General features: G+C 43.1%; 1 protein-coding gene and 1 long non-coding RNA gene across 2 annotated transcripts; both read left to right on the top strand.

Moving 5' to 3' along the window:
- Positions 1 to 2,174: 2,174 nt before the first annotated feature.
- Positions 2,175 to 24,545, top strand: RND3 (Rho family GTPase 3). Its single transcript, XM_083714798.1, has 5 exons — positions 2,175 to 2,566; positions 3,344 to 3,431; positions 15,719 to 15,828; positions 19,114 to 19,248; positions 22,566 to 24,545. Exons 1-5 carry the CDS (start codon positions 2,417 to 2,419, stop codon positions 22,815 to 22,817), a joined length of 735 nt encoding a protein of 244 aa, XP_083570924.1. The 5' UTR covers positions 2,175 to 2,416; the 3' UTR covers positions 22,818 to 24,545.
- On the top strand, positions 5,080 to 12,406 carry LOC310833890. The gene is made up of 2 exons (XR_014558990.1): positions 5,080 to 8,138; positions 8,279 to 12,406. It is a non-coding gene; the product is annotated as an uncharacterized lncRNA (long non-coding RNA).
- Positions 24,546 to 24,613: the final 68 nt, after the last annotated feature.

The raw sequence follows: 24,613 nt of genomic DNA, 5'->3' as shown, positions 1-24,613 counted from the left end.
TCAATGGAAAGCTTGTCACAACATAAAAAAAAACTTAGTGATAAGAAAGCAGAAGATGAAATGAGAGGTACAAATTTGTCTCCAAACCTATGGAGGCATCCCCTCTCCCCTAGCAATCATGTGCAGGACCACATTTTAAATCACACTGCCTATCCAACCCACATTTTACAGTGGCATTTGATGGGGATGCAAACATGCTTGGCCTTTATCTGTAAAGCCACTGGTACACATGACTGACAGACCGTAGGCAGGGAACCAATATATGTCGAATTTCAAAGCACCATTTTAGTGGCCACAGCCACTACATGTGATTTTAGTCACATACAGCGGGTATATGAATCAGCTGTAAGCGTCACAGGCATGAAAAGAATGATGTTTCAAGAGAAATGATCAGGAATCTTATGTGCTCAGTAACAACAATGACATAAAAGATTTACTTCCTGATCCTGAGGAGGGAGGGAGACAGCAGACTTTGCATTGTGCAACATCTTAGTATAACTGGACCTAGAAAAGGGTTGATTACATTGACACGAGAGGCACTTCCTGGATAGATGGAGATTACCCAGCTTTCCTTATCTTAGCAAAGTTCATTTTTCTCATTTATTTTTGGCAAATGTGCGAAAGAAATTTTTCTCCCTCTTTTATCTGAAAATAGTAGGAGAATAACCGATTCACACACTTCGCCAGTTTGAGAACTGTTTTCCCATTCTAAGCTACTGCACTGATTGAATTCATTTTATTCTTTCCCTTTCCTCAGCTTATAAAGAATATATTTTGTCTCATTTTAAGCATAATCAAGCTTGTGCTTTGCAGAACGACTTTACCAAACAGCTACACAGGAGGACCATATCCACTGTGGGAATAACAAAACATTGTAACGAAACAACAACAACAGCCTGATGACACCTTAAGGGCCAGCAAATTTACTACAGTATAGTAGAAGCTCTCAGAGACTTTATCAGCCGATGATGGTATCGGGTTACACTGCTCTATCTGATGGTCACAGTTCCTTTAAGAGATACGCCTTTCACTTTAATATATCTGCAAAAAGTCTCCTCCCCCTTGGAATCCCTTTCCCAAACACAACATCCTCAGAACATGTCCTGTTTGGCTTGTAGCCTTTTCCACCACCACCGTGGGCAGCCCGCCCCCCATCAAGTAAATAAATAAAAATACTTAACTAATGCAGGACCCTAGGTCAACTGGGGAAGAGTTGCACTCCTAGTTCATCAGCATTTTTCTGAAACACCCTCCTCACTATAAGGACGTGGCTTGGCTGCATGTATGTACATTTCAGCACATTATTCTCTTTCCAAAGTGGTTTACCCCAACACCCTGATTCCAATGAAAACCCCACTTTGCTTCAAAGCCTTTCATGTGCAGCCCTGGGCGTAGCTGTCCTCCACCCCACCCGCAATCAAGCAAATAAATAAAAATACTGAAGTGACCAATCTCGCCACAGATACCTTGGTTCAGCTGCTTTTGGGTGAGGAAAAGGAGCATACTGGTAGGGTAAATTTAATTAGTTAATTAATTGCATACACCCACAGACATTAATACCTGCATTAAAGTGTTGCTGGGGACTGGAGTGTCATGTCCGGGCCCCTAGACGGGAGAGGAGTGGGGGGGTGGAGGAGAGGGAGATAGTGTGTTTCTGCAGTTGCCCACTGGTGAGGATGGGGCAGGCATGCACTCTGCACGCGACCAGAGGCACGTTGCCTCGCGCCTGCTTCTCCCATCCCTGGGCTCAGTCCTGCGACTGAAAAAGAAAAAAAAAAAAGATTTTTGCCGGGGCTTAGCTTTGCCACAAAATGCCGTTAAGTTAAGCCCAGGGGTAAAAAAAAAATAAATAAGGCTATCGATTCTACACCTCCTTGAAAGTGTCTGTCTCAAGGAACGCGATCGAGCGAGTTTCGTGGCCAAAACATCCTCTCGCCCTTCCTTCGGGTTCCTAAGCAGCAGCAGCAGCAGCAGCTCAAACAAACCGAAGCTGCTTCCTCCTTCCTTGTGCGGAATCCTCCCTCCGCTTGCTCCAGGTGGCTTTTCTCCCCTAGAGGGCGCGTCGCAGCCGGCCGAAGGCGCCTCCTTGACCGCGCTTTGCAGGCTCCATAAAAGGACAAGAGGCGGATCGCTTACTTTCTCTCCTTGAGCTCCGGATTGGAAGGCGGCGGGGCATATAAATCCGGGCAGGGCGGAGTGAAACAAAGCAGTTTGCAAGCAGCCGGACCTGCTAGGAGGTAAGGAAGAACTTTAGAGGGGGCGGCGGCGGCGGCAGGGGAGAGAGAGAAAGGACTTGTCGAGCGCACGGCAGCGAACCGCGCGGTTTCTTCTGCTTTTCTTGGTTTCTGCTCCCCATCCTGCCATTTCGTTGGTTTTGTTTGAGAGAAGACGGGGGGGAAGGGCTAAGGACACCTCAATGAAGGAAAGAAGAGCCAGCCAGAAATTATCCAGCAAATCGATCATGGATCCTAATCAAAACGTGAAGTGCAAGATAGTCGTGGTTGGGGATACCCAGTGCGGAAAGACGGCTCTGCTGCACGTCTTTGCCAAGGACTGCTTCCCGGAGGTACGTGTGGACCCGCTTGTCTGAGTTCTAGGAATTTAGCGCTACGTGGTTCTTTTACGAAGAGGAGCGCTGTGATTTCTTTTTGGTTAAAGTTAACTTTCAGCGCTATCTGTTAAATCTGTGGGAAGCCAGTTTAAAGCGGGTTAGACCGTTTTCACAGAAGAGATCCCCAGGAATCACTAAAAATAAATAAAAATAAAGCATCTTTAAGACGACCTCTCTCTCTCGTGCCCTATTATGAGCCACGCGTGGAATGCGGGATAGAACTCGAACGTTCTTTCTGCGCTCGAATTAGAGATCCATTCACTGAGGCAGTGCCGGTTCAAGCCTCGCGCCCAGTGGTGGTGGAGGGAAGCTCTTAGATCTGTCCGTATTTTATACGTCGTGGGTTTCAGCGTCGCGCTGGAATTCACGAGCCCATCCCGCTGGTGTAAGTTGCCTATTTTCAAACGCTTTGTTGGTTTTCAGTGAAAACGGTCTAATCCCTCAGTATCTGAAGTGTATCTGAAGAAGTGTGCATGCACACGAAAGCTCATACCAAGAACTAACTTAGTTGGTCTTTAAGGTGCTACTGGAAGGAATTTTTTTTGTTTTAATCCCTCAGTAGTTAGGAAATGGTTAAACAATTAAGAAGGGTGAGGGGCCAATTTAGGCTGAAATCTCTGTAGTCTCTCCCCGCCCCCCATTGAATTTACAAGAAAGATGTGTTTGATACGCGTTGCAAACTTTCAAGAGATGGTAATCTACTATTTGTGTTTTCTCCCTTTCCTTGCCCAGAACTACGTCCCCACCGTGTTTGAGAATTACACGGCCAGTTTTGAAATAGACACACAAAGGATAGAACTCAGTCTCTGGGATACTTCTGGTAAGGGATTTTCTTGCTCGCAGGAATGCCTGTTCTGTTTCCATGCCATTCTGGTGACTCACATTGGTTTGTATATAATTACAAGCCATTGCTGTAGCCTCTGTTGTTAACACCCTGCAGATGATGTAACTACTTGCCTTTTAGTTTTTTTTATTTTACTTTAATGGACTTTAATGCAACCTGACTCCTTTCCCTCCCTGCCCCCTCTTTTTAATTGCAACGATTTCTGCATTGTGGTGAGACTGAGACAATTGTGTTTACCTAACTCCCCTTCCCGGCTTGACTCTATAAAGGTTCTTGGGATAATTAACTGAACAGATGGGAGAGGGTTATTATGGCCTATCATGAGCCTTTCATTTTAATATTTGTCGCCGCTGCTGCGAAAACCAGCATGTGTTCTCCTTTTGGTAATATGTGATTATACAGAAACAAGGAGCTTAGCAGCTACACAAATGCCTAAGTGTGAGAGGATGTTTTCCTTGCTGAGCCGTGTCCTCACTCCTCCTCAGGTTCTGCTTCTAAGTGTTCCAAATATCCCCCCAAAAAAACCATGCATAGGAAGCCTTCAACTGAGCATAATGAGAAGTAAAGTTACCCATTGGAAATGTTTGGCTGTAAAACCAGCAGGGGGTGAGAAAGCTTCTGAAGACATGGAAGTTAAGCGAGTGAGAAAGAAAAACTGGAGTTTGCTAGTGGTTGTGATGTTCATTGATTATGTTGCCTGTTTGTAGGTACAGTAGGTATAGGAGACTAGCAGCCGATGAAGCGTCTTAATACCAGACCATTGGTTGATTTCTCAGTATTGTCTACACCAGTGTTGCCCAAACTGTGGTCTCCAGCTGCTTTTGGACTACAATTCTCATCTTCTCTGAGCACTGGTCTTGCTAGCTAGGGATGATGGATTTCCAGCTGCTTTGGATTACAACTCTCAAGTTTGGGAAACACTGGTCTACATTGACTAACAGGAGCTCCTGGGGGTTTCAGGCAAGAGTCCTTCCTGGAGACAACAAGGATTGAAGCTGGAACCTTCTGCCTGCAAAGGCTGTTGCTCAGTTTCCCAAGTCTTGTTTGATTAAAGAAAGCAGTGTTCTTCTACTATTACTCCTGTACCATGCTACCCACCTCCTTTCCAAATTGACGGCTGGCCACGTAGTTCAAGTCATTATTGCCTTTCCTATGAGAGTTACAGCCACTGTCTTGTAGAACCTTGATTTGGAGGGAAATGAAGAAAAAGTACAACTTGCTTGGATCAGCTAAGAATCCAGTTTTGAGGGACAAATGTTCATTTTCTTCTATAGCAGTTGTGGCCAAGTTTCATAATCTTGGGAACCACTCCAGACAGTAGTCTAGAGCGGTTTTTCCCAGCCTCGGGTACCCAGATATTGTTGCACAGCAATTCTCATCATCCCTGACCACTGGGCCATGCTGCCTTGTGCTGACTGGAGCTGTAGTCCAAGGTTGGGAAAAGCTAGTATAGAGGCTGGCTCCATAATAATAAAGTTAGCCCCATTTAGTAGCATGAGCCTCCTTTGTGGAGAATAACATTTAAGCACGGCATTACATGGAACAGAGGTCACCAACATGGTGCCCTTCACACATTGCTGGACTCCAACTCCTGCCATCGCCAACCAGCATGGCCAGTGGTCAGGGATGATGAATCCAGCAGAATCCACAGGTCACCATGTTGGCTGCTCCTGACATAGAGCATCCAAAAGGGAGCTTTTTTGCACCTTTTTACAACTTGGAAAGGTTCTTGGTAGGGTCACCAAGATTATAATGGCCTTGGAGCCATATCTAGGATGCCAGTTGGCCTTCCCTGTTCCAAAGGATGCTAGTTCTGGGCTGTGCTTGGTTTATGGTGGAAATGAGTGTATGGGAGTCATCGTAGCCAGTATCTTCTGAAGTTAAGATGGGGAACATGTGGTCCTCCAGATGTTGTTGGACTACAGTTCCATCATTGCTGGTTGTTGGCCATGCTGGCTGGAGCTGGTGTTGGTTGGAGTCAGTCCAGCAACATCTGGAGGGCTGCACTTTCCCCATCTGTTCTCTAAAGACTTTTGGGGGGAGGACTTGGAGCATATAGTAGGTTCTTCCAAAGAGCACTCTCTTTCTCTTAAGGACATAATTTCCTATTCTTGTGCTAGTTTATATGAAATGTGTTAAGTTTTTTGGGTTGTTTTTTAAGTTCCTGCAGAGATAATCCATTGGCAGAGATGAGGGCTATAAAGCACCGTGCTTAATGGGGGAGAGTTAAAATCATCTTTGTTCGCTGGCGTTTATGACAGATTAAAGAACACTCTGTGGCAGAGTGCAAGAGGGCGACCAAGGAGAGGGAGACAAAGGAATGTACAGGGTGCTGAGAGCAGCTAGCAAGGGAATGTGAGCGCTGTCTCTTGTCACCAAATGCAGGAAGAGAGCAGACCACCCAACTTAGAAGCCATCCATCCCAGGGCAGAGAAGCAAAATGGAGCTGGAGAAGATACCCCCTACACACACACACACACTTACTTTTCACAGTAGAATGAAAAGCGCAGTTGAATTACTTAATGGCTTTTGCAGTAACTTCAAGAAGTGGACAAGATTTATTTTATTTTACTTGCCTGCCAGTAGCAAGAGCCTAAGCACAAAATCTGCTTGTGGCACACAAAGGGGTGTCCTGTGAGGAAGGCACGTTGAAGGCGATAAAAGGCTGAAGTGGCAAGACTCTGCTTGTCTTGTAAATCTGGCGACACTTGTACAGCTCTTTTGAAGAAACCACAGCTAAGCTCTTTCTGCCTTGGCAGCCTTAACACGAACATTACTACTGTTGGCATCACTGGAATGCATGCTTCCAGATGTGGATGACAGCTGTGAAAGCTGGCGGTTCTGGTTCTTTTTCATTTTCTCTCTCTCCTACAGGGGAATGCTTGCTGCCTTTTTCGCTCTTCTGTGATAAAGCCAAATTAAATTCCTCTCTTTTTTCTCCCCTGCCTCCCATTGCCTTAGTAGGAGAATGAACATGAAATGAAGAGGGAGCAGCAAAGGAATTAAAAGGGGAAGGGGGAATTTATCGCATCTGCAAGACTTTATTTCTTAAATATATTTTTTTGTGCATGAGGACTACCATTAATCTATGCTTTTTGTATCTTGCATAATGGTCAGAAAGTAAAGTCCCATTGAACTCAATGAGACTTACTCTATGTGAATATGTATGGGATTAGACTGCCATTGACATTTGCTTGCTCATTCCTTCAGACGTTTGCCACTGGGACTTACCGTACTCAAAGTGGATTCTTCTGCCTATTCCAAACTTAGTTATTTATTACATTTATATTCCACTTTTCCAACAAGGGTTGGTTCTATCTCTCTATTTTATCCTGACAGCAACCCTGTGAGGAAGGTTAGATGGACTGACATTGACTAACCCAACATCACCCAAATGGATGAGTGGAGATTTGAACCCTAGCTTCCCTGGCCCTAGTCTAACACACTACCTACCACACCATACTGGCTCTGGGATTCTTTCTTCCTGGGCTTAGCATGGACCAAGGCATAGCCTCACATTCTAGACAGGATATGAACATTGATTCAAAGAGGCCTTCAGTATATTAGTTTGGTATTTTACAGACACTTCTTAATGATCTGTGATTCAACATATTGGTTATTTATCAAAATACAGATTTGGACACCTAGTTATCTGGGCCTCAGATCTTATGATCTCCCATCTCTGAGTTTGTTTCCTGGTTGTAGATTGTTTAGATAAGATCAGCTGTAACTGAGTTGAAATTATTACTGTATGACAGTTTCTTAACCCTTTTTAAAAGACAGGTCTTATTAGTCTAAGTCAAGATCTGGGCTTGGCCTCAACAGTCCTCATTTTCCAGTATGGTGTCATAGCTTAAGTAGGTCAGATCTGCAACAGCTGAGTTGGTTGCAGAGGTTAACGATGAGCAATATAGTGTGATATTTTCCTATCAAAGACAACTGGGGACAACTGTATTGGAAGTGCAAAATAGGGTAAAACAACTAAGCTATTCTAGATGGTCTGGGAGGATTTGCATTATTTAAAGTTTTGGCAGCACTCTTGCAATGCTTTTATAGAGCAATGGGACAGAATAAGATAATTTAAACACATGAAAGATAATATTGGAAATCCTACAGTTTTGTGACTACAGAATGTCTCTACTGTAGAATAACCACACACACAAATAATGACCCACATTTAATAATACCACTTAGGAAATACTATTTATTTATTTTTTAGATGCTAGTTTAATTTGATAGTGGTATTCCCAAGACATTTCCATATGAGTTTATTAGTCTCCAGTGTTAACCCCATTAAACAAGTATATCTCCTTTAAATCATCACCTGTCTTGCATGAACATTTCTGAATGTTTAGTGTTTCCCATTAACTGAAGTTAATTGCTGTTTGACTTTAAATGCATCCATTTGGAGAAGTAATTCTGGTCTTACTGTAACTGAGGTCAACAGCAAAGATCCAGAAATCAGTAAACAAAGATGAAAATCTCTTTAGGCTTTGCCCTAAACAGTTGAATGGCAATCCATAGACTCCTTCCCCCAGAGCAGCGTTTTCCAACTTTGGGTCTCTAGATGTTGTTGGACTACAACTCCCATCATTTCCTAGCCAGCATCCTAGTCATGGATGATGGAACTTGTACTTCAAGAACATCTGGGGGTCCAAGGTGGAGAGAGGATGCTCTAGAGCAGTGTTTCCCAACCTTGTGCCTCCAGATGTTTTTGGCCTACAACTCCCATCATCCCTGACCACTGGTCTTGCTAGCTAGGGATGATGGGAGTTGTAGGCCAAAAACATCTGGAGGCACAAGGTTGGGAAACACTGCTCTAGAGAGTCAACTCTGTGGAAGCTGTGATATCATTCTGGGTCTATCCCAGCTGAAATAGACAGGCGTCACTGAAGCTGCAAGTTGCAATAAGTTGAATGGTTTGCTCTAGCCTTCGTCAACCTGGTGCCCTTCAGATCCTTTGGGAGTTAGTCCAAGGCTGGTTTACAGCATGGTGACCACATTTTTAACAAGAATGCCACACGCTCTGAGAGTTTGCTACTCTGTAGTATGTTTGCAGTCTCCAGCAGCTTGTTTAACTTCTAGTTTATCAAGCTGGGGAGCAGGCAGTGTACGAAAGTCTGGTAGAAATGCAAGCACACATCTCTTTGCCATAGCCAGGCCTAGGGTCCTTTCTGCAATAGGGTCCATGTTTGTGTCACACTCTTGCTGCCTGTGCCCTTGTGGCACAGATGGATCACTTATGGAATACAAAACGATACCTACAAAATCTAAGAATGACTTTGCAAGATGTTTTCTTTCCGCACCCCTGAAATATCTTGACTTTTCCTGGGGAGGGTATACTGGTATTAAATCTTTAGATGGAGAAATATTGGAGCATTGCACATTCAAGCAATTGGACTGGTTATGTATCTGATTTCCACCCTCTTCCCCCTTCACAGCAGCTGTGGAATAATTTGCAGAAAATCATATATAATTCCGTAGTCTTATTATATGGCATGCAGCAGCAGTAAATGAGCTCATTTTTTAACAAGATCATTTCAGAATAATGTTTGGCCACTCATAGCTTCTTCAGATCCTGTCTAATGGAATCCATAAAGACAATTTACCTGTGTCTAGCTTCTGCTGAATATCCTATCAAAGCTGAAACACATATTTTATCTTCCCTCATTAAAATTTGACTCTCTTACATAATTCAAATTTCATGGGTGCACCATAAAACCGTGAAGCAGTTGCAGCCATCTTATGGGCTTAACTATATATCCCAAATACTTCATGAATTGCAGAATATCAAGGAAAGCTGAAAATGTGGACTTGGGATGGACGTTCTCAACAAGAGTATCAAAGAGTGGCACAGATTCCCAATGAGTTGAGCTTGCTGTGGTTCTGAGGCTCACGGTGTGGCTTTCACTCTATATAGATCAGACAAAACTGTCTGATCCCCTGAAGAGTTCTGTATAAGTTCCAGAATGTTGGTGTACCTCATAAAGAGGGTGCTTATTATTGACAAATGAATTAAACCCTGAATTGCATTCTTCCTCTTGTAGCCTTTAGTAACTGGTTACTCAGTTACCCTGAATCCAGTATTCCTTAGCTGGAAATTACTAGGATTTAACTTAATAACTTTCATGGAGTCAGTTGTTGTAATGTGAGAAGCCTTACTTAAGAGATGGGTAGCCTGTGGTCCTCCAGATTTTTTTAGGTTCCAGCTCCCAACATCCTTGATTATGGGCCATGTTGGCTGGGGCTGAAGAACGATGGAGTCCAATAACCTTTGGAGGGCAACAGATTCCCCATCCCTGCCTTACTTTGTAAAACAAATACCTTCTACTTAGGGAGAGAAACTTCCAAGCACTTTGAATTTAACTTGTAAACTTCAGAGATGAACATGCAAACTGATAACTTGGTCAGCTTAGGACATTGGTATGGGACATGCTGAGGCAGTCTTTCACCCCGGGGTCATGGGCAGATATCTGACACAAAGATCAACCACAAGTTACTGCTGGCTGTCAGTAAGTCTGATCTGACATTAGTCTGTAACAAATGGTAGTGGCAGACTTTTCTACTGTTCTAAGTGATAGTGTGATATTTCAACCTCTCTCATCATCAAAATCATTGCCGTAATCAACCCAAAGCCTGCATGAGGGGAAAAACACCAGGGAATCCTTGGAGTTGTAGTTTGTGGATCCTAAAAAGTGTTAGAGATTATTAGTCCCCACATAGAACAACAGTTTACAGAGCACCAGCAGATGGGGAATTTATTGTTAGCAAACAAGAAGTCTGTACTTTGAACAGAGATCACATCAGACCTGATGCAATAGAATTACTCAGTGAAAAGCCACATAAACTTAAGACAAAACTTTAGGTTATGCTGAGTCGGCATGTCCCTTTGAGCCTGGTATCGCCACCAACTTACCAAGCAGAGTGGACAATCTTTACTTCCAAAGCTCCATTTTGACAGGAGATCTTGTAACTCCTTTGTGGTCCTTGGCTTCCTTTTGGCAACTTTCATGCAAGGTGTAATGGCAGAGTTTTGCTCATCTCCTATCTTGTCTATGGGATTATAAACTGCATTTTTTGAGTGTTTAGCTGCTTTAAATGTCCACATGGAGTCAGGCAAATATATACTTTTACACAAGTGGCACAGGCTTACTTTGAACCATACTTTTAGAGTCAAAATCCTATCATGGCATTCCTGTTGCTCTTGTGGGCTTCCTATTGACATCTGATTGGTCATTGTGAAGACAGAATGCTGGACTAGGTAGGACTTTGTTCTGAACCAGCGGGACTGTTACCATGTTCTTATGAAACTATACTCACATTTCCTGCAAACTTAGAGGTGGCTAGAAATCAGCCTTCCCTAACCTGGTGTCCTCCAGTGTTTTGTACTCCAATTCCCAGGGATGGTAAGGGTTATAGTCACAACAACATCTGGAGGGCACCAGGTTGCAGAAGGATGAAAAAGGTATGTGTGTGTGGTATACATTTCACAAAATCTGGATCTGAAGCTTTGTTGGAGTCACAGTGATTTTGTCAATCTGCTCATTTTCTTTAGTTGAGCATGGTTTCGCATTTTCTGAGACCATCTTGGAGAAAGATTGAACAGAGTATGCTATTGAGCTGCCTTGAAAAGGGTCTGTTTAGACTTGACATGCATTCCCAAGATTCCTCAGGCTCTGAGGATTTTGTTCTGGTTAGGAGATTGGAATGATGAAATGCCCTATTGAATTCTATCTCTCGGCTTTTGTTCTGAGTGGCTGTCTTCTTTGGGCATTGATAAAGGATCCCACTATTGCTTGTTTGAAAGAAGAGAGAAAACACATTTCTTGTGAAGCATCTGAATTCTGCACACTCTCAAAGGATGCACTTAAAGCCTCCCATTCATTCCCTTGCATTCTTTCCCAGAGAAGAATGGCAGCTTGTCTCATTTATGTGAAAGCTTCATATACTTGTCTTAGCATGCTGCATTGTAATAACAGGAAATTTTTGTCCATAGTAAGTGTAATCACAGATCCGACTGGTATAAGTGCATGCCATACGTATGCATGTACATATATGGTGCGATAGACCTCTTGAGGAGTGGTGACTGAGCACTTAGGTATGTGTCTAAGGAATTTTTTTTCCTGGGTGAGGCTCTTCACTCTTCTCTTGAGCAAGCAACGTCTCTGTCCAAATTTTAATGATCCTTAAAAGCAAATGCCTTATCCTGCCCATACCTGTTTGAGAATATTCTGATGAGAAAGGAGGGTGGCAACTATGCCTAGAGCTAAGTGATAGCTGTGGGTGGAAACTGCAATGTGATCTACACCTGCCTAACACTCTGAAATTAGTAGAGGCCACCTAGCACATGGAATGCTGCACCAGGGGCCAATCTGGTGCAGCAGATGGAGCACTAGAGCTGGAAGAATTGCTTTAAAATCTCTGCTTGCCATGAAATTCTTTGGTTGACTTTAGGAGATGCATAAGAACAGGAATTAGGGGCCTGTGGCCCTCCAGATGTGGTTGGACTATAGGTCATCTTCACTCTGGGCCATTGGCCATGATGGCTGGGACTGATGGGAATTGGAGTCTAACAACAACTGGAGAGCCACAGATTCCCCAACACCTTATATATGTGGGAACATAAGCTGCATCAGACCAAGATCCATCAGGTCTTTGGGAAACTCGCAACAAAAGCTTGTAGTCTGTCCTCACCCCTGTATCTGGAATTGAGGAGTGCATGGAAGATTCAGTTAGTTACTTATTAAGTCATTGATAGTGGATCAGGTGACAGGAAATAGCACCTCTCCAGCCTGAAAAATCAGATAGCCAGTGCCAGTCAGAGTAACCAATGCCTGGCTAGACAGACAAATCATCTCATGGATAATGTCCACTTCCCTTTTCCCAATAGTAGCCTCATCAGTAGTAATCCTCATGGGGGTTCGTAATGATTAAGAACTCAAAAAATAAAATCAAATTAGCTTCCATAGATCGGTGTGGGCAGATGGACTTCTGCAAGAATACCTTACAGCAGGGGTAGCCAACACAGTGTTTTTCAGACATGGTTGAACTACAACCTCCATCCTCTCACCCCATTGGCCTTGCTGATGGGAATTGGAGTCCAATAATGTCAGGCTGCTGCCTCCGCAATACAGCTGTCACTTGGCAGTACTGCCCCAGTAATAAAATGGACCCATGCCCATTAGTTCCCTGAGAAAGTATGCCTTTACTGGTGTTGTCCAAACTGCAGCCTGACAAATGTTGGCTCTTGGGACCCAGCCCAAAGGTTAATGGCTGCTTGCAGAACTGATAAGAGAGGCTGTTTCACCCATTGCCCGTGCCTGCTTTGACAAGGCACATGAAATCAGATATTGTGCTAGGAAAAAGGAAATCTCTACTTCCTGCAGAGGTTTAAATAGCCTGTTGCACGTTTAACTCTTGTGCTGAGAGATGAGCGTTACGATAGGTTTCTGACGCACTGAAGCTATCAGTAGCAATGCACAGGCATGTGATTCGAGGCTGTGGAGAATCTGGAGGAAACTTTCAGACTGAGCAGACCACCTTCTGTTTGCCAAGGCTTCAGCCCATATGTTCCTGTTTGCTTCAAAAGTAGCATTCCTCAAATTCTTTCCTTGTGGTCTTTAGCTGCCCAGCTGGTCTGTTTTTTGAGCCGAGTTCCTTTTGCTGTTTACCTTACTACACCCTGAAACAGCAGGAGCTTCTTTTGCCAGGAGGAGGAACCGGCACACAAGCGTCTTTCTAATACGATTGCATCGTTGTTTCTGTACAGCCCTTGAAAGCACTGTTTTCATTTCATCCATTTAAATCCTGGAGATTTTGAATACAACCAGCTTTCCCAACTCCAGTGGGTGAACCTGACCTAACACACCTAATGTGTTTCCAATAATCCTGTACATAAATAGTAAACTCCCTTCTCCCAAGTGTGGATTCTTGTGCAACCAAAATGGGCAGCACCTCACAGGATTGGCTGGTTATGGGGAATTCCAAAGGTGGGAGAAGTACAAAAAAGTGTGTGGGAACCCTCAGTAATAGTCCAGTGAGGACAGAGCATGCTCAGTGGTTGTGGAACAGTGACTTTTCAGAGAGAAAAACTGGGCGGGGGGGGGGGAATCTTCTTTGGCGATCACTTATAGCCAAGTAAGATTCTTCAATTCGAGTGCTCGTAGGCCAGTGTTTCCCAGTTGTCGGTGTTTATACTACATTTTATAAGATTTGCCTTGGGAGAGTCTTTGAACCTCTTTTGTTGACCACCAGCATGACGCCTTCCATCTTTAAGTTCAGAATAGAGTAGTTGCTTTGGAAGACGATAATCAGGCATCCACACATGACCGGTCCAACGAAGTTGATGTTGAAGAATCATTGCTTCAACACTGGTGATCTTTGCTTCTTCCAGTACACTGGCATTAGTTCGCCTGCCTTCCCAGGTGATGTGTAATAGCACATCCTAGAAGATGACATGGTTGGCAGGAGCATTTTACGCGGTTGCAGGTCCCACCTGAAATGTTGATAAGTTTGAATTCTATTCCTCTGGATTCCTGGGAGAGAGCTCTTGGTCGTTTAAAATAAGCCATAGAGTTCCTTAAGAGATGGCCTGTTTCAGCAAGCTCTTTTGCCTGTTTGCCTGTTTCAGCAAGCTGCCAAAAAGGCAGTGGCGCTCAACGTAAATACCAAAAGAGAAATCCCCTCTAATTAGCTGTTACAGGTGCGGATGATGTTCCTGATGTAATATATTCAGAGGATATTAATAATTACATATAAATGTATTTTGCCAGACACCATGGGACCTATGTGGGCTGTGGCTGTGTGTAACAGTGATGACTTATTTATACTGAGTCTCCGCAATGTTTGATACACTGAGCTGAATGTGGCCCCGATATCAGTGGTTGCTGGTTGAGATTCTTCTCTGCAAGTGAATTATAAGTTGCCGGGGAGCAGCAGCAGGACCTTGTGGGCTTCCCAGAGGCATCTGCTTGGACACTGTGGGAAACAGGATATTGAATGAGATGGACCACTGGCTTGATCCAGAAGAGGTCATCCTGGGATTAAAGGGATCGCGACCCTTTAAGTTCCAGGCAGGCAGCACAAATAGGAGGCTTATTAATCCATGGTGACCGAAGTATATGGTTGACTTGTTGAGTCAGAGGCTGTGCAAACCTGTCTGTGCACTCCTACAACTATGCAAACAGCTCAAGGCAGGGAAAGGCATTTTTTCCTCAGGAGGGACCAATCTCCAGGTGTGTTTCCTTGTGTTGTTGCCTAGATGCAGGTAGTTAACCCTTGACAAGATCTCCCAAATATGCGGGTACCTGTGTGGCTCTTCATAGTAAATGCAACTACTGTTTTTCCTTGCATACATCTTTTCCCTTTGCTGAAGGTGATAGATTACTGGTCTTAGTTACTATTGAAAGTGGTTGTGTAAAAACTGGCATTTTGCAGGAAGCACATCTGCCCTGACTTGGAATGAACCTAATCACATGTGCAGGTCCAACACCCAAGCAAATTCTGAAAGGTTCTGGGAAAACAACTGGGCCTAATATACATCTGTAGCTACTGATACAAAAATTAGGCATGATGTCATATTGCCATAGTCCTTCTAAATCAGTTGTGGGAAAGATTCCACCCTCTAGATGTTGCTGAACTACAGCTCCCATTGGCACCAGCAGGCATGGCCAATGGCCAGGGATGATGGGAGCTGTAGTTTAGCAAAATCTGGCAGGCCAAAGGTTATCCACACCTGTTCTAAATGGAATAAGAAAGCACTGTTTAAAAAAGAGATTTTACTAGGTGACCTTGGCTCAAAGTTAGGAGATTGGGGAGCCTGATTTTCTAGCCATATTATGCATTAATAATCCAAGCTCATCAGAAGAGTTTCAGATTGTTTTGACCTTTGAATGGAAGCTCAGAACTGCATCTGTGTAACTCATTCCTAAGCAGCAGCTCAACATGTGCAGAAAGCCTTACATCAGTGGGAAAGGCCTGCGTGGTCATGGTTTGACAAGCATGGTGATCTGCTATACCAAGCTTTATGGTAGCCACCACAAATATGGTGCTGATTTGTTTGAAGCTGACCTAAATTAACAATAACCTACTGAGGATATGGAGCACTCTTGTTTCTGGCAGGTGGTGAGATCTTGAAAAAGTGGGGTGAGGAAGCAAAGGGAAATATAGCAGAGGCATGGATGGAACACTTAGGGTGCGTCATTTAACTGTGTATACATAATGTTTCTTTTCCGCCCATAACATGATCTCACTTATTTCAACAGGGTCTCCTTACTATGATAATGTCCGCCCACTTTCCTACCCAGATTCCGATGCCGTCTTAATTTGTTTTGACATAAGCCGTCCAGAAACACTTGACAGTGTGTTGAAAAAGGTAAGTGATGGAAAATAACTCTAAATGTATATGCAGAGCTAGGATATGTCACTGCTGCCATCTGCATATATGATCTTGAAGTGTAAAAGCCAGGCTGATTATTGCCGCACTCCCAAGTATTATGCAAACCAACTGAGAGGCTAAAAAATATTAGTCCATTGCTCCCCCAGGTTTCAAGTGTGTTGGCCCAGGCAAGTGTCAATCATGGGGTAACGGTGGCTTTCACTTGGAAATCCTCTAAGGTTTAGATTCAAATCCTATAGCCTGCTGCACTGAGGGGGATTTGGGCTCTAGTACCTTGCGAAGGAACTCTTAGCTCAGTGGGGCAGCATGTGCTTTCTTTGAAGAAGGTCTCTTGATTCAATTCCTAATTATAGACTTTTGGCAGGAGTGGAGAAACTGCAGCCTTGCACATGTTGAATTCTTAGCACTCATCCTCCCTGACAGTTGGCCACGCTGGCCAATGCTGATGAGATTTGGAGCCCAATTACATCTTGATGGCTTATAGGTTTCCCATCCCTGACACTCAGTTATATTAACTCCCTGGCCAATGGTATTTGGATAGGTACTGCAATCAGAGTAGACAATATATAGCGCCAGAATGGGGAACCAGTGACTTTCCAGATGGACTCCTAATGCCCATCAGTTCCAGCCGGCATGGCCAACAGTTAGGTATGATAAGAGTTATAATCTACAGGATCTACAGGTCCACAGGTTCCCCATCCCTGATAAGTAGTTAGATGGAATCCAATCAGTTTACTTTGCAGCTTCATAGTTGAATGTATATTGCCAGGATGCACAATTATTGGCATACTGTTTTGATCAATGTAATTAGTATTCATGCACTTAGCAAGTGAAAAGAGCCAATATCCACATGATCCTTGTTCAGCCACACAAGGAGAAGATCTCTGGTCCAGACATAATTCCTAAAGTCAGACTAGAGGCCAATTCTTCTTTGGTGTGCCACAGTATGAAGACTGACTCTGCCCATTGAATTGAATTGTTCAGTAGTGATGAGTGAGCCAATCCTTGCTGATTTTGATTGAATTAGGAGGATATCCACCAGAAGCTCAAAAGTAATATATATACTTCCTCTGGGATAGTATGTTTCTCAATACCACTTGGTGGGAATTGCAGGTGGGCAGAGTGTTGTTGCACTTAGGTCCTGCTTGCATTCTTCCCATAGGCATCTGGTTGGCCACTGTAAGAACAGGATGCTGGACTAGCTGGGTCTTTCATCTGATCCAGAAGAGCTCTTCGTAGGTTCTTAGTGGATGACCAAGAGGTCATGTGCATAAATGGAAGAGTGCCATGTGTGGATGAGGCTCAAGTTAGATTGCTGTCAGGAAGAATCTTCAACAGCCCTGGATTCTGTCAGACATGGGCACTATTTCCTGGGTTTCTGGAGAAAATGGCTGCCATAATCTTTACTGTTTGCATGAACTAAGTCCTTGGGATCAGCTGGTGCTACCTTGCCTTGGCAAATTTTGGGGAAGGGAAGGGGTTAAATAATCCTCTTCTCCGATAGTGAGAGCTCTTAATTCCCTTTCCACATTTTACTTCCTGCCACCGGTTCAGAGAGGTCAAAACAAACATTACTCATGCCCTGCTTACTGTTGTCATGGCCAACATCAACAAAACTTTGGAACTGAGTTTGTCTGTGTCGAAGGCCTAATATGACCTACAGAGGTGTAGCCCAGTAGACTCAGGAAAGTTGAGAAAAGTTCAGATTCTATGCTAACAGATTGACTCGTGGAGCAACATAAGCAAGTCCCTAGAACTCAGCTTTAGTTACTTTCTACATCGCAAGTGTATTGCAGTGATTAACTGCTGCGGAACACAACAAACAGTAGTGTGATTGTTGATTTTATGTTGGGGTGCGTCACTGACCCTCAACCTTTCTCAAGGCTCCAAATACATTAATAACTTCAGCCTGCAACAGGAAGCACTTTTGACTTGTAGATTCTCACCTTATGCTTCTGTTGCATCAGTCTTTCCCATATCTTTCCAAAAGGTGTTTGTGGCAGAGTTAGGGTAGATCATGACCCAGTTGTGAGCTGCAGACCATCAGCTGGAGACAGTGGTGTATGCAGAGGGTGCAATTAAGCAAAGTAAGCTGTCGCTAAGTCCCAGTAAATTCATTGGGACTTAAATATAAGTAGCCCTTTGCAAATATTTTCTGTGCAGCTGGGAAACCTGGAAAATGTGGGATTGCACAGAGCTCTTTATACATGTAAATGATATGTGCAAAGACCTTCCCCAGCTTGGTGTCTGTCCTGTAGATGTTTTGATCTACGAAACCCATTTCCCCCAGCTAGTAAGGCCAGTAGATTATGGGTGGGATACAGAGCTTCAGCTGGAGGTCAGAAATGGGAGTCCACAGACATTATCTCGTCCCCTCACTCCATGCATTGAAGTGCACATGACTTGAGTGAACATTAATTCAGTTTTCAATGGTTTGTCCATGATTGTCTATTTTGCTGAGTTGCATTCATTTTTATGCCCTACAATGTACTTGAATGCTAGAATTCCTGTTCATGTGACCCTCTGGCAATTGTGATGTTTTTACATGCTAGTCCTCTGCACCTGGGGGAAGAACCTAGATGGCATTGTATTCAAGGTTTAAGCTTCACATTTTAAGTTCCCTGCAGTATGGACTATATACCATCTGTGTGTATGACATAGGTTAAGACCATATTTTTGATCTAATTATATGCTTCTCCTTTGTTGTAAGACCTGCTTGTAACTTGGCATTTGGGCAGCTGTTTAAACTTGCTTTGAGAAAACTCCCTTGATTATATCTATTCAGTCAGTTGAGTGAATGAGTCATAGGGAGGGAAAACGTAATGTATGCTGTGGCAGCTGGCCTATCTGTAGGCAGGTAGGGATGGATGTCCTCATTTTTAAAATAATATTTTATTCCTGGTTTTCATAATACAAGAAATAAACAATAAACCATTAAAAGAAAACACCAAACAGAAGTATACATAAGCTCAGATGAAGTACATTTTTAAAAACTGAATAAATGCATCAAAAAGTTGGGAGAATTGCAGATTTTGAAGGATTGCTGTATTTCAAATTAGTTCACTTTAAAATGTGAACCAAACAATTTCTCCCCCGTCTTTCCTATCTGCAGGGAGTGCTACACCAAATGTTTCCTTCTAGTGCTTCACTGTAGTACAGCTGACAACTGAAGCATGATTCTTTAAAGCATCTCATTGCGTTAGATGGCCGCCTCAGTGTTTCTTATGGCAGCAGGATACTAACACTGTACTATTTTTACAGTGGAAAGGTGAAATCCAGGAGTTTTGTCCCAACACCAAGATGCTTCTGGTTGGCTGCAAGTCTGACCTGCGCACGGATGTTAGTACACTAGTAGAGCTGTCCAATCACAGGCAAACACCAGTATCTTATGATCAGGTAAGTGCCATGTTGTGTTTTGCTTGTTAATGAATGATGCACACTTCTGACTTGATTCATTCAAATCCTCCTTGGGGCACAGTGCTGCAAAGAGTGTTGGTTATATTACACCACTTTTCATCACTGCTGGTGATCAGCAGTTGGGATCTGTACTTTTCTTATATCAGGTGCTGTGTGATACTGACTTAAGGGGTTGTAGGTCACTGGTAGAGCCCATGTTTCTTAAGCAAACAGTTCAGTCAGTAGCATCTCCAGCTGAGGCTGGGAAGGGCTTCTCTCTAAAACCCTGCTAAGCCACTGCCAGTCAGTTCAGACCATTCTACCTGGCATCCTGCTCATGTTTATCCACATGTCTTGGACTATAACTCCCATCATACCTGCCCATTGGCCATTCTGGCTGGGGCTGATGGGAGTTGTAGTCTAAGACTTCTGGAGGACACCACGTTGGCACAGCCCAGTGTGGACAATACTGTGCTAGACAGATCAGTGGTCTAAGTCAGTTTAAGGCAGCTTCCAATGTTCCTGTGACTCAGTCAAGATGAGGAAAGTGGGTGCCAAGCAGTGCTTGTGTTGTTGCATAGTCCCACTTGATACTTGGTATTGCATCAGGCTGATGGAGAAAGTGCCTCTCCTCATTAGTGGGGAGTCCATAATTCTCCCCAGTAAGGAATAGGGAGCACTAGACACAGCATACCCTGCAGTTTATGCTCCATCCACATTTGTCTGTATTCTGTTCCTCTTCCACCCAATTCCTATGTTGTTCAATCTGGATAACTAAGCCAACCATAGGTCCACGTGGCTTTAATGTGTTTTGCTCGCTCACGCTCTCTCTCTCTCTCTCTCTGGAGAGGAAGAGTGCAACCTTTGTTTCCTTTTGTATTGGTAAGCAATAAAACAGAACTGCTCTTTTTCTTTGAAAAGAACCACTGCGAGTGTGTATACCACTTCAAACTTGAAACTGGACATTTATGTAAAAGTAATTGCATGCCTTCCTCTCCCCATGCGATTATGACATGAAAACCACATAGTATTTTGTAAAGCTCCATAAATATCAGTCTTGTGTAAGACCAACAATCTGCCCACTTCTAAGGCACACTTAACTGGAAGAAAATTCCATTGAAATTGGTGAGGCTTACCTCCAAGTAAATTTGGTTGGGTTCTTTTGGGCTTCAGTGTCCCATTTCCTCACAGTGTCTCTGATTTTGATAGAATTGTCTAGTTGTATAGAATGTTATGCCCCCCCCCCATTTCTTTTTTACATCTCACAAGGATTGTACACTTTAATGTCAAGTGACAACTAGACAACTGGTGGGTCGGGACTGCTGATTTTCTTAGATCTGTCAGCAGCCTTTGATATGGTCAATCATGATCTTCTGGACCACCGCCTCGCCAATGTGGGGATACAGGGCACAGCCCGACAATGGCTGTGTTCTTATCTCTGGTCGGGGACACAGGGTGGCGCTAGGGAGGGAAATGTTGTTCATGCTTGTTGAAGCTATTGGGTGTTGGGAGTCCAACAGCATTGGAACACCACAGAATAGGCCATCCCTAGAATAGGGACAAGAAAGACCACAGTGTCTTTCTGTTTTGGGTGGTGGCTTCCAAGTGATAGTCATGATTCAAGGCTTTTCCGGTACGTTCCATAGCTGCAAACGTTGGCCTCCAAGGGCTGCATTTTTGTAGATTATAAATAATGTTTTTCTATAATAGCATATGAAGCAGGGTTACTCCTCCATTCTTCTCCTCCTCAGTGGTTTCCAACAAAATGTTTTTGACTTTACTCACTGGGAATTAATTGACTAGTACAATCCAAAACCCTCTGATTGCCACTTCAGTCATTAGCAGACAAGCTGTTTAATTAATGTTGACTGAGTCTCCTATCCGCATTCTCCCCCTCCCTGCCCTCCATTAAAAAGTTTGCGTGTCTGAGGATTGCTTCTGTTGGGGAACTAGTTCAAAATTCCAACTGCTTCTCTGAACATCCAGTAGCTTATGGTTTCTGGAAGTCTTCCAAATCATCTCAGTTTGACAGGATGTAGTACAGTGACAAAGTACACGAGGTGTTTCCTAATGTCAGTGGCAAACCTTTTGTTTGTACAGCCTCAATCTTTAGAAAGTCCAAGTTCTAGTTAAGCGGCATTTCCCCCAAAACTCTGGTGCTACACAGGAAATCCCTGTAGCATTTTGTTTTTCTCTTATCTTTGAAAGAGCTTGTATCCAGAACCGCAGTGGGTGACTTCCTTATCTATGCTTTGAAAGCTTTTGGTAATTTTGTGCGGTGGTAAATAGCAAGGTGGGACTAGAATGCTTACTTTGTATGGTAAACAGGGTTCCCCTCCCCCAAATTTAATCCAATTGATTTAGAAAAAGAGTTGAACGTTTTGACTGACAAATAACTTTTCCCTTGATGCACCTGCACCACGTTTTCTAGGCACACGCTTTAATTCTAGCTATGTTTATCTGGAAGTCAGCCCTATTGATTTCAAGGTCAAACTATTCTGTATGCTTGCCTCTGGCATAAAACTGGCCCTGCTTAGAGATTGAACAGATGCCATCTGATGTTTGAAACCCTGCAGCTAGCATAGACTTCTAGTTTCTGAAGGGCTCCAGTCTGTTGCTTTAAGGGAGCTTAGAGACTGAATTCAGTGGGGTCACCTGACGGAATTATTGTCCTCATCTCTGGAATTTCCAGAGGTGTGAAATGATCTTGCATGAGATCTGCTGGAGGGGTGGGTTAGCAGGAACACCAGCCTAGGATTGCTGATGGCCACAAAGACACAACACCAGACCATTGACCTAAATTTATGAATTGCTGTGGCTAGAGAACCCTGACATCCATGTGGGTTAGGGCTCGTGGGAATTGGAGCCCAACAACATCTGAAGGGCTCCATGTTGGCAACCTCTGCTTGGCCCTACATGCCCTTTCAGGCCAGAAACAAAAGGGTAAATAGATCAGATATATTTTTGCAGCTATGCTTGTACTCCTCAGTTCCTTCCTTGTAAGGCTACTTTGTAAGCTGGGGTTGAGGGTGCTTAAATTGAAGATGCTCTTGGTCTCCATGTCCAATGCAGAAAGTCTGTAAAACTGGTGTGGCCAATAATCTGCAAGTTCTAGGTAGATTTCTGTATTTATAAGGACAGTGGATTCTCCTCCTTATTTGCCTGATGTGTTGCCTTTTGTTTCCTCAAAGCATTATCTCTAAAACACCATCCCAGAGTAATAGCCTTCATAAGCTTCTAATTATATGGCTTGTTTTAGTTCTCTCTGGATTTCTGTTGAGGTCTGTAATCTAATCTATTCTCCTCTACCTCCACAGGGTGCAAACATGGCCAAGCAGATTGGAGCAGCCACATACATTGAATGTTCAGCCTTGCAGTCAGAAAACAGCGTAAGGGACATTTTCCATGTTGCTACCTTGGCCTGTGTGAACAAAACAAATAAAAATGTTAAGCGGAACAAGTCTCAGAGGGCAACTAAACGAATTTCACACATGCCAGGCCGGCCGGAACTTTCTACAGTCACCACAGATCTGCGAAAGGACAAAGCGAAGAGCTGCACAGTGATGTGAAGGATTTTGTTTCCTGAAATGGAGGTAGCAAGGACAATTGTGTTTGGGTGGGATAGGTGAAGACTCAACAAGAAGTGCCCAGTGAAAATGGTCTCTTGTAAGGGCATGCCAGTGATAAAAGGCGATGATTCACCTTCCATAGGCAAGAAACTGTACTTGGGGAGCTGGTATGTAGAGGAAGCAGTGGGAAGAGATGGATTCTGAAGGGATGTCAATGTTACTTGGATGAAATACCAAATACGAAGGAAACTATGTGAATGTGCTAAAGAAGTGAAAGGATTGGTAGCACCTGAAGAAACGATGTCCTGGAGGATACTTATTTTTAGATCTATTTTTTGAATACCGACTTTGATTTTGATTACAATCTAAAAAATTGCTTAAAAAAAAAGAAAGTCAAGATATTCCTATTCCCTTCATTGTGAAGCTTGCCCCTTTGAGACTGTTTGGTTTCCCTCCTCCACCAAAAAAGAGAGAATATGATTGCTTTTCCTCTTAGTTTATGTTAAAGAAATAGGAAATATAGGTCATCCAGAGGAAAACACTTTGTTAAAAGAGGCTTTAAAATCTTTTTTTTCCCCCAAGGCAACTAGAGAAGGAAGAAATTAAAGAAATCAGTAATAAAATAGCCTTCATAAGCTTCTGATTATATGGAATGAGGCTGAAGAAATATCTGTTAAGAGTAGTTCTCAAACACAGAATCTTCCTCTTCTCCATTGTGACTGTAATGAGAAATTTGATAATGGCCTGAAAGTCAATTTTTTGAATGGCTTCTTCATAAGGAATTGTATACTGTATGGACGTCCTGTTGCAAGACCTAAACAAATGGTGCTACGATTTAGTTATAAAAAGGTCCTTAATTAGAAAGGAATTTTAGTCTTACTGCCCTCCTAAGCTGCTCCTTGGGTGCAAAGGAGGCCAAACCCAGCACTGTGTAAGGAAATAAGTGCTGCTCTGCTCTATGACTTTTCTACAATTCTATACTGGGTGTTTTTGTTTTCTGTTTCATTTTTTTTGTTTCGTTTTTTAAGTTAGCACATGAGCCAACATACCCAATTATCTCTTATTATGATGCATCTCTAAAATGGCTGCATATGGATGACTGTCTCTTATTACACGTTTCTGTTTACTTGTAATGAGCACTCTGAGGAAATAGGGGGAGGAGAAACCTGAAGAACAGCGGAGCCTTTAAGGGGTCCCAAGTGGAAACTGGATATTGCATTAATCCTAAAGGTCTAATGCAAGCATATCCAGACAGTGATCATTAAACATTACTTGTGTGACCCAGATTCTGTCAAATTCCTTTTCACTGACTGATGACTATTGTTACATCCACTAAGCCAATCTTGAAAATAGTTTGCAGATGTTGTTATGCTTTAGCAGACACAGCAGAACTCTGCCGAGGGTGTCTCTAGGACTTGTTGAATGCAAGCATTTTTCTCAAATGCTTCATTTTTGAAGTATTATTTCCACAAAAATTCCAGATATATTGCCACCATAATATGCTTTGGATTGATGCAATGGTATGCTTAAGGCAGTATTAAAAAAAAAAAAAAAGCTGGCAAGTGCTTTCTGTATTTAAGTATTGTAAAAAGAAAAATAAGTTAACTGTTTCAGCAAGACACCCCTCACTTTTTAACATATGTCCGTCACTTTGTATGTTTGGTTATTGTTTCTGCAGTATTTATTTTTTTCTTTTAAATAAAAAAAAATGTTTAGTCGTTGGTAAAATCTCTACTTGTGTGCTGTTCTGTATTGTCCACTGATTGCTTGCATACCTTAGGCTGTAATATAGACCA

The sequence above is a fragment of the Podarcis gaigeae genome (assembly GCF_964106915.1).
Source record: "Podarcis gaigeae genome assembly, chromosome: 1".
Classification (NCBI taxonomy): domain Eukaryota; kingdom Metazoa; phylum Chordata; class Lepidosauria; order Squamata; family Lacertidae; genus Podarcis; species Podarcis gaigeae.
This window is presented reverse-complemented; position numbering and strand designations above follow the sequence as displayed.

Bases quoted from the DNA above. Each gene is read 5' to 3' on its own strand.
- RND3 (XM_083714798.1), top strand. From the start codon at position 2,417: ATGAAGGAAAGAAGAGCCAGCCAGAAATTATCCAGCAAATCGATCATG. The intron at 15,829-19,113 runs GTAAGTGATGGA...CTATTTTTACAG, and splicing joins TTGACAGTGTGTTGAAAAAG to TGGAAAGGTGAAATCCAGGA. The intron at 19,249-22,565 runs GTAAGTGCCATG...CTACCTCCACAG, and splicing joins CACCAGTATCTTATGATCAG to GGTGCAAACATGGCCAAGCA.